The sequence below is a fragment of the Danio aesculapii genome, chromosome 15 (genome assembly GCF_903798145.1).
Source record: "Danio aesculapii chromosome 15, fDanAes4.1, whole genome shotgun sequence".
NCBI lineage: Eukaryota > Metazoa > Chordata > Actinopteri > Cypriniformes > Danionidae > Danio > Danio aesculapii.
The window spans coordinates 16,441,654-16,455,260 of record NC_079449.1 but is presented as its reverse complement, the minus strand read 5'-3'; the positions used below and the strand labels follow the sequence as shown (position 1 = coordinate 16,455,260).

At 35.9% G+C, this 13,607-nt stretch overlaps 2 protein-coding genes across 2 annotated transcripts in view; one reads left to right on the top strand and one right to left on the bottom strand.

Moving 5' to 3' along the window:
* The window catches only part of trim3a (tripartite motif containing 3a), a 53,641-nt gene extending 44,611 nt beyond the window's left edge, over positions 1–9,030 (top strand). Inside the window, exons 10-14 of the mRNA XM_056474444.1 lie at positions 554–722; positions 811–870; positions 3,211–3,281; positions 3,451–3,591; positions 5,054–9,030. Coding sequence (XP_056330419.1) covers positions 554–722; positions 811–870; positions 3,211–3,281; positions 3,451–3,591; positions 5,054–5,206 — 594 coding nt within the window. The 3' untranslated portion in view covers positions 5,207–9,030. The remainder of the gene's footprint in view (positions 1–553; positions 723–810; positions 871–3,210; positions 3,282–3,450; positions 3,592–5,053) is intronic.
* Positions 9,031–9,119: 89 nt separating this feature from the next.
* c4 (complement component 4) overlaps positions 9,120–13,607 on the bottom strand; it is a 28,269-nt gene continuing 23,781 nt past the window's right edge. Inside the window, 6 exon segments of the mRNA XM_056474445.1 lie at positions 9,120–9,507; positions 9,593–9,734; positions 11,576–11,668; positions 11,759–11,851; positions 12,407–12,496; positions 12,574–12,676. Coding sequence (XP_056330420.1) covers positions 9,366–9,507; positions 9,593–9,734; positions 11,576–11,668; positions 11,759–11,851; positions 12,407–12,496; positions 12,574–12,676 — 663 coding nt within the window. The 3' untranslated portion in view covers positions 9,120–9,365.

The window sequence follows — 13,607 nt, the reverse complement described above, 5'->3', positions numbered from 1 at the left end:
TTATATTAACATTTTAACTGCTCCACCAAGAAAAAAAATGTTTGGATTGTATTTCTCATGTCGCTAGTTAACACACTCAATGCATTTTTTTAACATATCCCATCATTTCTAAAATATCAACCTCTATCAAATGGTTGACATGTTGGGTTATAGTAAAACTATCAGAATTAATGAAGTTAATGAAGTGAAAGTACAATTAATTAAAAAAATAAATATTTTTTGATACTAAATCACCTTTATTTTCTGAATTATGCCATAAAATATTTCAGATTCTCATTTTACACATTTTCTTGTTTTCTTTTTTTCTTACAATAAAATCTAAAACAAGTGTAGTAGCGTAACAGGATTATGTTTGTTGTTTTATTGTAAACCAACAGTGCTGTGTGTGTAAAACAATTTTTAAAAAAGTCAAAATATGCTCAACCGTTTGGTAGAGCAGGCAGTTAAAGGGTTTCCAAGCCTCAGAGCTTTTGCTGATAGATGCTTTTAAAAAAATATATCTTTCACATTGACATGATGATTTCTGCTGCTCAAATATGTTTCTCTGTGTCAGAATAAAATCGGAGCAGGTCGTCTGATGGGTCCTAAAGGAGTGGCGGTGGACAAAAATGGCCACATCATCACTGCAGACAACAAGGCCTGCTGCGTCTTCATCTTCCAGTCCAACGGGAAACTTGTCACCAAATTCGGTGCCAAAGGAACATCAGAAAGGCAGTTTGCAGGTAATGCCTCTTTTTTCACATTTTCTTCAGCGTTTAACTCCGAGCCAGATCACGTTTTGCTCCAATGCCACTTTATTTTTTTTTCCAGACAAAAGTGCTCCAAATACACCAACAGAGCCCAAACAGAGCAAATCTGGCCCAGCCTTCAGTGAGTAGCGCACTCCATACACTGCTGCAAAAACACTCAGACTGCATCCGAAATCGCATACTTCCATACAATATAGTACGCTAAAATCAGTATGCGAGCCGAGTAGTATGTCCGAATACATAGAATTCGAAAAACAGCTCAAATAACACACCGACAGGACATTTTTAAGTAGTGTACTTGTTCGTGATGCTTGCACTAGTGTGTTGTCATGGCAACACTGGTAAAACTATGTTCACTGATTTATTTCAAAACAGTTAAATTACAAATTAAACAATTAAATTTAAAACTTCTTTCAAAATTACTTTATATTATTATTATTATATAAAATAATTATTCATTAGGCTACTACAGAGCAGTTACAATTTTGGTTTTTGGTTTCTGGAGTTTCACCCCAGAATTTTCATTTCAGTGCATCCCGACTGTGCACTTTATTCATTTGTGTCTGTAGATTTCAACTACAGTGCATATTTTAAAGGCCATTTTCTCAGAACGAGAAACCAAATGTCACAGTCTTATTAATACGGAGTATCCAGAAAGTATTCATAGCGCTTCACTTTTTCCACATGTTTTTATGTTACAGCCTTATTCCAAAATGGATTAAGTTCATTTATTTCCTCAAAACTCTACACACAATACCCCATAATGACAATGTGAAAAAGTTTATTAAAAATAAAAAACCTGAAAAATCACATGTACAGAAGTATTTACAGCTTTTGCTCAATTCTTTGTTGATGCACCTTTGGCAGCAATTACAGCCTCAAGTCTTTTTGAATATGATGCCACAAGCTTGGCACACTTGTCTTTGGGAAGTTTTGCCCATTCCTCTTTGTTGGATGTGGTTGGATGTGAAGCGACGGTGTACAGCCATTTTCAGATCTCTCCAGAGATGTTCAATAGGATTTAGGTCTGGGCTCTGGCTGAGCCACTTAAGGACATTCACCGAGTTGTTGTAAAGCCACTCCATTGATATTTAGGCGTTGTCCTTTGGGTCATTGTCCTGCTGGAAGATGAACCGTCGCCCGAGTCTGAGGTCAAGAGCACTCTGAAGCAGGTTTTCAATCTGGATGTCTCTGTACGTTGCTGCATTCATCTTTCCCTTCTATCCTGACTAGTCTTCCAGTTCCTGCTGCCGAAAATCTTCCCCACAGCATGATGCTGCCACTACCATGCTTCACTGTAGGGATGGTAATAACCTGATGATGAGCGGTGCCTGGTTTACTCCAATCATAACGCCTGGCATTCCCTCCAAAGGGTTCAATTTTAGTCTCATCAGACCAAAGAATTTTGTTTCTTATGGTCTGAGAGTCCACTCTACCATACAGGCCTGATTGGTGGATTGCTGCACAAATGGTTGTCCTTCTGTAAGGTTCTCTTCTCTCCAAAAATGAACGCTGGAGCTCAGACAGAGTGACCTTAGGTTATTGATCACCTCCCTGACTAAGGCCCTTCTCCCTGATCACTCAGCTTAGATGACCGGCCAGTTCTAGGAAGAGTCCTGGTGGTTCCAAACACTGGAGGCCACTGTGGAGGCCACTGTGCTCATTGCAACTTTCACAGACAGCAGCAGAAATGTTTCTGTAACCTTCCCCAGCCTTGTGCTTCAAGACAATCCTGTCTTAGAGGTCTACAGACAATTCCTTTGTCTTCATGCTTGGTTTGTGCTTTAACAATTTCAAAAAATCTTTTTTCACACTGTCATTATGGGGTATTGTGTGTCGAATTCTGAGGTAATAAATGAAATAATCCATTTTGGAATAAGGCTGTAATATAAAAAACAAGTGGAAAACGTTAAGCGCTATCAATACTTTCCAGATGCACTGTATCTAATCTGAAGGTGTTTACAGAGGGATTTGTCCATATGTAATTTGCCTGATCAATTTGATAGATATCATTATTGATAGATTATTTGATTTTTTTTTCAGGCTGTTCGCAGTATTTTCTAAATGGTGGAGTACTAAAACTGAGATGCCTATATTGCCCTCTGTAAAAAAAAGAACAACCTTTGCCTCTGATATGTCAAAAAACAAACATGAATTTTGAACCTGACTTCATCTAATGTTCAGATTTTTGTTTCTAGAAATACAAATGTGCATACTCAATGAAATAGTACCTAATTTGCATATTTCAACATAACATTTTAGAGAAGTTGCAATGCAAAAACTATTTCCAATTCTTTTTGTAACCAATCATCTGGTGAAGTGTGCTGAAAACTACAAGTTCAGTTTTTTACTTTCACCTTCTGTGAAAAGTCTTAATGGGTCGAGTTATTTTGAGACTACCTTAGAATTATTACAACATGTTCTCCATGTCTGTCTTTCTCTCTCCTTGTATGGCTGTAAGGTCCCCATTTTGTGGCCATAAACAACAAGAATGAAATAGTAGTGACAGATTTCCACAATCATTCTGTGAAGGTACGGCAAGCTCTTCTTCTTTTCTCTGTCTAAACTTTTCCCCATGCCATAACATGCTATTATCTGACATTAGCCAGATCTGCTGCCTGTTATTATTACATTCTGCCTCATGATCTTTTTTTGTCCCCCCTACTGATTTATTGTGAATTCTTTGTGAAAATATTTGCAGGTTTATAATGCCGATGGAGAGTTTCTCTTTAAGTTTGGCTCTCATGGCGAAGGGAACGGCCAGTTCAACGCTCCCACCGGTGTGGCTGTGGACGGAAATGGGAATATTATTGTGGCAGACTGGGGGAACAGCAGGATACAGGTGATTTAATGTGATTTGTATAGTTTTAGTTTCAGCTCATTTTTCTGTTATTTTGTTTATGACAAACACACTTGTTTTGGCGATTTACAAGCACTTTCCTTTGGCGTAATGTGTTTTATACCCTAAAAATTTAGAATTAGGATACGGTTTAGTGTTACTGTAGGTCTTTTTCTATTTTATGCTAAATATTTGTTTACATTTTTATTCCATTGCATTTGTAATATTTACTCACCGGCCACTTTATAAGGTACACCTGTCCAACTGCTCATCAACGCAAATTTCTAATCAGCCAATCACATGGCAGCAACTTGATGCATTTAGGCATGCAGACATGGTCAAGACAATCTGCTGCAGTTCAAATTGAGCATCAGAATGGGGAAGAAAGGTATTTTAAGTGACTTTGAATGTGGCATGGTTGTTGGTGCCAGATGAGCTGGTTTGAGTAGTTCAGAAACTGCTGATCTACTGGGATTTTCACGCACAACCATCTCTAGGGTTTACAGAAAAGCGTCTTAAAAAGAGAAAATATCCAGTGAGTGGCAGTTCTGTGGGCACAAATGCCTTGTTGATGCCAGAGGTCAGAGGAGAATGGCCAGACTGGTTCGAGCTGATAGGAAAGCAACAGTAACTCAAATAAGCGCTCGTTACAACCGAGGTATGCAGAAGAACATCTCTGAACACACAACATGTCGAACCTTGAGATGGATGGGCTACAGCAGCAGAAGACCACACTGGGTGCCACTTTTGTCAGCTAAGAACAGGAAACTAAGGCTACAATTCACACAGGATCACCAAAATTTGACAATAGAAGATTGGAAAAACATTACCTGGTCTGATGAGTCTCGATTTCTGCTGCAACATTCGGATGGTAGGGTCAGAATTTGGCATCAACAACATGAAAGCATGGATCCATCCTGCCTTGTATCAATGGTTCAGGCTGGTGATGGTGGTGTAATGGTGTGGGGATAATTTCTTGGCACACTTTGGGCCAATTAATACCAACTGAGCATTGTGTCAACGCCACAGCCAACCTGAGTATTGTTGCTGACCATGTCCATCCCTTTATGACCACAGTGTACCCATCCTCTGATGGCTACTTCCAGCAGGATAACGCGCCATGGTCAAGAAACTTGAACTTGACAATGAGTTCACTGTACTCAAATGGCCTCCACAGTCACCAGAACTCAATCCAATAGAGCACCTTTGGGATGTGGTGGAATGGGAGATCATGGATGTGAATTCAGACCTTCAGAATTCGTTTTATTTGCATCTTAATCTGCATCTTTGTATGTTTTGTTTTTATTTAGTTTGTATCATAAAATTCTACAAAAAAAAGGTCACGATGACCTTTTTACACTTTTTATTCAGTGTCAAAAACGTTTCAATATATCAATCATATTTTATTTTTACTACCCTTTAAAAAAATCTATTCGTATTCATTTTTTTCCCCCTTTTGTTTTAGGTGTTTGACAGCGCTGGCTCGTTCCTGTCATACATCAACACGACGGCGGATCCCCTGTACGGACCGCAGGGATTGGCTCTGACATCAGACGGTCACGTGGCTGTGGCGGATTCTGGAAACCACTGCTTCAAAATCTACCGATACCTGCAGTAACACACTCACATAAATAAACACACTGTAAACTCCACCAGTCTTCTTTAGCATTTCACCTTTTCCTTTTTGCACATACAGTCTCTGTGCATATACGCCAACGTGAACAAACCCAGGGCTTCATGAACGTCGCATCTGTGTTCCATCAAACTGCATTAACGCTCATTTCAAACTCAATATAAATGAATGTATATTGAACCCAAGCGAGTCGCAGGCAGCTATTTAAGCTCTGTTCAACTTATTAAAAATCAGAACAAAATTACTAGTTTTCTGGGCAAATCATGAATGCAGCGGCTCAAGAATGACCTGAGGACGGAGTAAACTGACTTCAAACTGGCCTTTTGTGCATTGACTAGTTGTACACGTGTACGCATTTGTATTATACGCTGTAAATTTGATCGCCATCAATTTGCCGATATGGTTTTAGAGGTTTGCTGTCTTTCTTAGTGCGCTAAAGCTCGATATTAAACTAAACCCAGCTGTCAATGTGCTTCAGTAGAACTGCTTGTAGGTTCATCGTGCCTCTGATTTGAACAGCTACGCCTACATATTGCTGACCACAACAGCACAATTCAAATATCGCATGCTTTTTATTCACGCTGAAAAGGTTAAAAAGCAAGTTTATTTATTTTGTACACGACGGTATAATGTACAAGTTATTTTTCTAAGTTGAAGTGTTTTGTTTATCTGGAGTTCGATGCCTTGACGAGGTGGAAAAGCTAATGTGTTGTGATGTTTTTTTTTAAATATATGCACATGGACATCGAAGGAAATGATTTGTTATATCAAGTTGGTGAAAATATGAATACAAATGAAATGAATTACACAGTCACTGCTGCATTTTAAGGGAACATCTCGCTTATTTTTGGAAATAGGCTCATTTTACAAGTCACCTAGAGTTGAACAGTTGAGTTTTACCATTTTTGAACCCATTCAACTGATCACTTTTAGCTTGGCTTAGCATAAATCATTGAATCTGATTAGACCATTAGCATCTGAAAATTTTCAAAAAGGTTTTGATCATTTTGCTGTTCAAAGCTTGACTCCTCTGTAGTTAGATTGTGCACCAATGGAAAACGAAAAGTTGCTACGTTCTGGATCAATATCAAAGCAAAGACGACAAAGTTCCTTGATTATTATGCGAAATGATAGTACAGTTCCTAGTCTTATTGATTTAGAACAGTGTTTCCCAACCCTGTTCCTGGAGTCACACCAACAGTACATATTTTGGATCTCACCCTTATCTGACCCATTCATTTCAGGTTTTCGTGCCTCTTCTAATGTTCCAATGAGTTGATTCCGGTGTGTTTGATGTTGGTGTGCCTTGAGGAACAGTTGTTTAAATATATGCACATGAACATCGAAGGAAATGATTTGTTATATCAAGTTGGTGAAAATATTAATACAAATGAAATGAATTACACAGTCACTGCTGCACGTTAAGGGAACATCTCACTTTTTTTAGGAAATGGGCTCATTTTACAAGTCACCTAGAGTTGAACAGTTTTACCATTTTTGAATCCATTCAGCCGATCTGGAGCACTTTTAGCTTAGCTTAGCATAAATCATTGAATCTGATTAGACCATTAGCATCTCAAAATTTTCAAAAAGGTTTTGATCATTTTGCTGTTTAAAGCTTGACTTCTGTAGTTACATTGTGCTCTAAGACCAATGGAAAACAAAAAGTTGCTATTTTCTTGATCGATATCAAAGCAAAGACGACAAAGTTCCTTGATTATTATGCGAAATGATAGTACAGTTCCTAGTCTTTTCCAGTGGTCTTTGTGCACAATGCAACTACAGGAGAGTCAAGTTTTAAACAGGAAAATGATCAAAACCTTTTTTTTTTTTACTTTTTAAGCGATAAGCTAATGGTCTAATCAGATTCAATGAATTATGCTAAGCTAAGCTAAAAGAGCTCTCGCCAGATCTGCAGATTGGCTGAATGGATTCAAAAATGCTAAACTCTTGTGTTCCTTCAAGCTGGCAAATTTGTGAAAGAACAATCTGCAGGGTACAGGTTTACCATATTACTATTGAAGCATTCACTACCGTTTTTTTTTTGGTATTATTATTGCTTGTTTTGAAAATTGAAAAATAAATCTTCTTTACTGCTTTAGAGATGACAGCTTGATCATTTTTGGCTATCTGCTAAATACACAAGGAATCCTCGATCATGGGCACGTTTGTACTTTATATGAAGTCTTGATTTTACAAACTAGAAAGCCAGTGTTGTTTAAGCCACTAAAATACAGTATTCTGTAATAAAACTGTACATTGTAAAACCACAAGAAGACATGTGAAGCATTTTAAAGATAGTATTTAAACTGCAATAATGCACTCCTGAAGATGTAGCATCTGTTTGTTTTTTTTTTTTTGTTTTTTTTTAAAGGATGTGTTCACATTTGTAGTTTGGTTTGTTTGCGATCCATTTAGTCCAGGTTCACTTTGTGTTCACACTGTCACTTTTAAAGGTGCAGTTCACCCCAAAAATTTAAATCTTGTCATTATTTACTAATTATTAGGGATGGCTGACATGAAACATGTTTCAACAGAGTTTTGAAATCTCGAAGCGCAAGTGTTTCGAAACAACCAAATCATGATCTGAAACACTCAGGTCATGTGACTAAAGTGTTTCAAAACACTCAGGTCATGTGACTAAAGTGTTTCAAAACACTCAGGTCATGTGACTAAAGTGTTTTGAAACACTCAGGTCATGTGACTAAAGTGTTTTGAAACACTCAGGTCATGTGACTAAAGTGTTTCGAAACACTCAGTTCATGTGACTAAAAACATTCAAAGCATCGGTCATTTCAGAGGCGTTTTGAGACCTGGCGAATCTACGTTTGACAACAAAAACTAAAAAACAAAAAACTCTCATGTAGCCTAATGGATTGTGCGTGTACACAGAGTAACTGTGCTTCAATTGTCCCAAGTTCAAATCCCGACTTATCCAAACACTTAAATTATGACGATGTATTTTAAGTTACATTTTTATGACCAAAACAAGACGACATCATATTCATTGGGATGTCAGACCAATCTTAAAACACGTTACAAGTACAGCATTTAAACACGATCATCTACAGCTGCATCACCCTGGATTTGAACCCATGAACTCTGCATGCCAGTCAGGAACTCTCACAGCTTGATTTAATCACTTGCAGCCTCAACTCTACAACGTGGGGTTTAATGCCTAAATTTGCTTAACTGTTTCTTTGCTGAAGCTGTTCCAAAGAAATACATAAATATATGACCACTAGGTGTCACTGTAGAGATGGGTTTTGAAGCTTCAACACATTTGCTTCGACTGTTTGTGTTTCATGAAGCCTCGTTTTGCCCACCTCTCCTAATCATCCACTTGTTCCAATCCTGTTTGAATTATATTAAACTGTTCAACACAAACGAAGATATTCTGAAGAATATTAGGAAGACATTGATGCCCAAAATATGATTAGAATGGATTTTAATAGCTGCTTTTTTTTTTTTTTGGAACATTTTTCAAAACGTCTTATGTTGTATTCAACGGAAGCAATTCATAAAAGTTTTGAATGTTAGTAAATGGTGAGGAGATGTTCATTTTTGTATGAACTGTCCCTTTAAGACTAAACCTATTTTTCTGCGGTTACACATTCAACATACTTGCTAAATGCGCATATCAGACTGACATCATGTCCTGTTTGTGATTTAATGCGATCTCTTTGTTTTCATATTTCAGTCTAACCACAATTGAGTTTGTTTTGAAGCAAAAAAAAAAAAAAAAAAAAACAAAAAAAAAACAGTAGTTTGTTTGATGCAAAGATGTTTTAATCAAACCAAACCAGACAAGTGTGAACACACCTTAAAATAACCCCTTAAAAACTACCCATGTTTTACAATGGCGATCATAATATAAAAAGATCATGCCAATAAGACAGAAATCTGCAGAAATTTTATTCCATTTCGCTAAATTTCTCCCTTTATCTAACAGAATGAAGAGTAATGTAAATCTACTGTATTGCCAATACACATGCAAAACTGAATTGAAATGCTTACTATCCAATGTACCAAACAACTGTAAGAGTCTCTTTATATGTCAGTATGCACTAGAAATAAAAGCACATGATTTACAGAGCCAAATAAGGATGTTCAGAGTGGTTATTTCTTATCTGCATGGCGTCTTCTAGATGTCGCAGCCTTTAATGGGATGCTGCTTTATAAATTCAGTAAGGAGAAAGCAGGCTGAGCGGCTTGTGGTCGACCTGCACCTCTTCTCTTCCGGTATCTTCTCGATCCACATGTCATTGTTCAGTATGTATTTGGTTCTTGAGAAGCAACACATGAGAAATGGTTTAAAATAATAATACAGTTTTGTCTTTATAATAATAAAGGTTATACTTTAAGGCTTACTGTTGTCTGTCGTTATTCTGCACTGAGATTGCCCTGTCTTGGCCCATGAGCAGATACTGGGCTTCGTCTTTCAGCTCCAGCTCACATGATAAACGCTGGATCATCTGACGAGTTTCACCTTTCTGAATTTCTGAGTCGAAACCTTTAATAGAAATATGTAATTTTCGACATATTATTGGTTTAATAGTTTACTGTTACGTGTCCCTATCGTTGCAGAATCTGATTGAGGGATAATGTAATCAGTTGACAATTAAAGCACATAAATCATGACATGGTGAGATTGGGTTTTTGTCATCAGTACCAGCTGACTGTACAGTACACTGATACTTGGCACACAAATGACTATGTAGGCGTTGAATATTTACTTAAATGAATTTATCTGTACATAATCTATGAAAGTATGTTTTTGCAGAAGGTTTCCATAAAACAAAACAAAAAACCAAAACAAAACAGGGGAAGTCAGAATTGTGAGATGTAAAATTAGAAATCAAAGGAAAATAATGTTATAATTCTGAAATGTAAAATATCAGAATTGTGAGATCTAAAATCATAAATCAAAGGGGAAAAAAGTCAGAATTATATTAAGTAAAATCAAAATTCAGTGGGAAAAAGGAGATGTAAAATCAGAATTCAGAGAAAAGGTTGTAATTGAGAGTTGTAAAAATCCGAGATCAAAAACAAAAAAGTCAGAATTGTGAGATGAAAAAAATCAGAGAAACATCAGAGTTGTGAGATGTAAAATCAGAGTTCAAAGAAAAAAAAATTCAGAATTGCATGACGCAAATTCCAAAATTAAAGAAAAATGGTCAGAACTGAGAGATGTAAAAATATCTAAATTTGTCAGAATTTAAAGGAAAAAAGGTCAAAATTGAGAGATAAAATCAGAATTCAAAACATTAAGGTCAGAATTGTGAGATCTAAAAATCTTTGAAAAAAATAAAAAAAAAATCAATGAAAGTGTTCCAGTAGAAGGTTTCCATTAAAAAAAACAAACAAAAAAAAAAACAGTAAGTCAGAATTGTGAGATAAAAAAAATCTGAATTCAGAGGAGAAAAAAGTAAATTTTTTGAAATGTGAATTGTGAATCAGAAAAGATATTGTAATTGAGAGATGTACAAATAAGATTTCAGAGACAAAAGTGAGAATTCTGAGATGTAAAATCAAATTTTAAAAAAAGGGAAAATTGTGAGATGTAATATCGGAATTTAGAGGGGAAATCTTTTTCTCAAAATTGTGAAATGTAAAGTCAGAACTCTTCAATGCAATATCATAATTCAAAGAGGGGGAAAAAATCTCAATTATCAAACATAAAATCAGAATTAAGAGGGAAAATATGATTTAAAAAAATGTAAATTTAGAAAAAAGGTAATTGAGAGATGTAAAATCAGAATTCAAAACATTAACGTCAGAATTGTGAGATCTAAAATCAGAATTCAAAGGGGGAAAAAAAGTCTGAATTCTGATTTTACATAAGATAATTCTGAGTAAAGGTTGTAATTTAAAGATGTAAAATCAGAGACAAAAGTCAGAAATGTGGAATGTAAAATTCAAAGAAAAAAAAAGTCAGAACTGAGATATGTAAAATCAGGATTTACAGGGAAAAAGTCTGAATTCTAAAGTGTAAAATCAAAATAAAAAGCCCTCAGAGACTAAATCAGAATTCAAAGAAAAAAGGTCAGAATTAAGAAATGTAAAATCAGTATTAAAACACAATAAAGGTCAGAACTGCTGAGAGTCAAATTCAAAAGAAAAAAGTCTAAATTCTTGTGTAAAATCTGAATTCTGACCTAAAGGAAAAAATAAAAAAAATCAACCTGATACGAAGGACCTAAAGGCATGGTAAAATAATTTCCCACATTAAGCAAATCATTTATTTTTCAATTACCCAGGTGATGACAGCTATGATGGCAAATTTTAGGGGAAAAAATGACCACTTGATATAATGATTCAAAATCTAGAATTCAAAAGTCTTACCAAACTTACCAATCTTACCAGTCTGCAGAACATCAGTGATCAGCGTGGTGTAGTACATAAAAACATCATCAGTTCTAGAGCTGAGAATTTTGATCACATAAACTACAAAAAAAAATAAACAAATAAATTCAGAACACAATTAAGATATGAACATATACTTCTCAGATGTAGTTGTAGATTATTTGATCTTACCATAGTCAACGCTAGGATCATAACAAGCAAAACCACTCCTGGTGTTGGATTTCATATCCTTGCTGAAGGTGACTTTCAGCTTCGCACAACCACCTGGAAAAAGAGCAAAGTATTTCCCAAATGATGTTTAACAGAGCAAGCAATTCTTCACAGTATTTCCTATACGTTTTTTCTTCTGGAGAAAGTATTATTTGTTTTATTTCTAAAATAAAAGCAGTTTAAATATTTTAAACACCATTTTAAGGTCAAAATTATGAGCCCACTTAAGCAATATTGTTTTTCCCCGATAGTCTACAGAACAAACCATCTTTATACAACGACTTGCCTAATTACCCTAACCTGCCTAGATAACCTAATTAACCTAGTTAAGCCTTTAAATGTCACTTTAAGCTGTATAGAAGTGTCTTGAAAAAAATCTAGTCAAATATTATTTACTGTCATCATGGCAAAGATAAAATAAATCAGTTATTAGAGACGAGTTATTAAAACTATTATGTTTGGAAATGTATTGAAAAAATCCTCTCTTCGTTAAACAGAAATTGGGGAAAAAATAAACAGAGGGGCTAATAACTCAGAGGGTTTAATAATTCTGACTTCATACTTCTTGTTTTTACTGAAATTTCACAGCAGAAAGTTTCATGTCCGCACCTTCCGCACATGTGCACACGTCCCCTTGACACAGTTTGGAGATCATGGGGCTCTTCTGTGGCGCTGTGTAGAAAATGCCACATCTCTTCTCTGTGAGACACATTGAACGGCATTAGTTGGGGTTCAGAACTCAGATGTGATTCTTATTTAAGTGTTCAGATGATGACCTGGACTGTAATAGTCATAAATGACAGCAGAAGCAGGCTGGACGAGACCCATGGGAACAGCCTGATCAGCTCCAAACTGAAGACACTCCTCTGTTTCAGTGATCTGTTGAAATTATTAAAACATCAGTGTGTTTTTGATTAAAACATTGTGCATTTATAAAGTGTGGTTCACACAGGTAAGTAGGCCTGACAAACCCCCTGTAGAAACACTCTTCTTTCTATTAAAAAAACATCACTCCTTACTCTAGCACTTAATTCTTTGAACAGTTACTTTGTATAATTAGCACTTCTTGTGTGTATTGCTTCTTCTTATTGAATTACTGAATGCCTCCTCAATTGTAAGTCACTTTGATCAAAATCGTCTACTAAATGACTAAGGGCCCTATTATACACCCGGCGCAATAAGCAGCAAGATGTTTTTGGTGTGATTTGTTGCTATTTTCAGACCAGCCCAACAGTCATTTTCACGTTTGCGTCACGTTGTTTAAATAGCAAATCCATTTGCGCCACTTTGTGGACTCTTGGGTGTTCCGGTCTAAAAAGGAGGTGTGTTAAGGTTAAGATGCATTGTTGGCACGTTGCTATTCTGAGAAACTAAAATAGACCACGCCATTGACCAACTAAAAGCACCTCTGCAGGTCCAAACGCTTACACATTTCTTAATACACACAGGATGTACAGCAATACACAAATATCTTTACATATGAAAAGAATTAAAAGATTAAAATGTTATAAAAATGATTATTTTCTACATAAATATAAAAACCACTGCCTCCATGCCTTCTTCATGTTGGGGTGGGGGGTGGGCTTTTTCAGTTTATTCATGATAATTTGTATAATGTTATTATTGTTGTCAGTATTATTTATTATATGCATATTTATATTTGCTTTAATAAAAACAAGTTTAGATTTGTCCACCTGTTGGGTTTTGGAGATGTATGCATCCCCATATGGGGCATAAGAATAGGACGTGTGTTTGTATATAACTCAGTGTTTTGACCACGCTTCATTAGTATTGTTCATTTAATAATTTG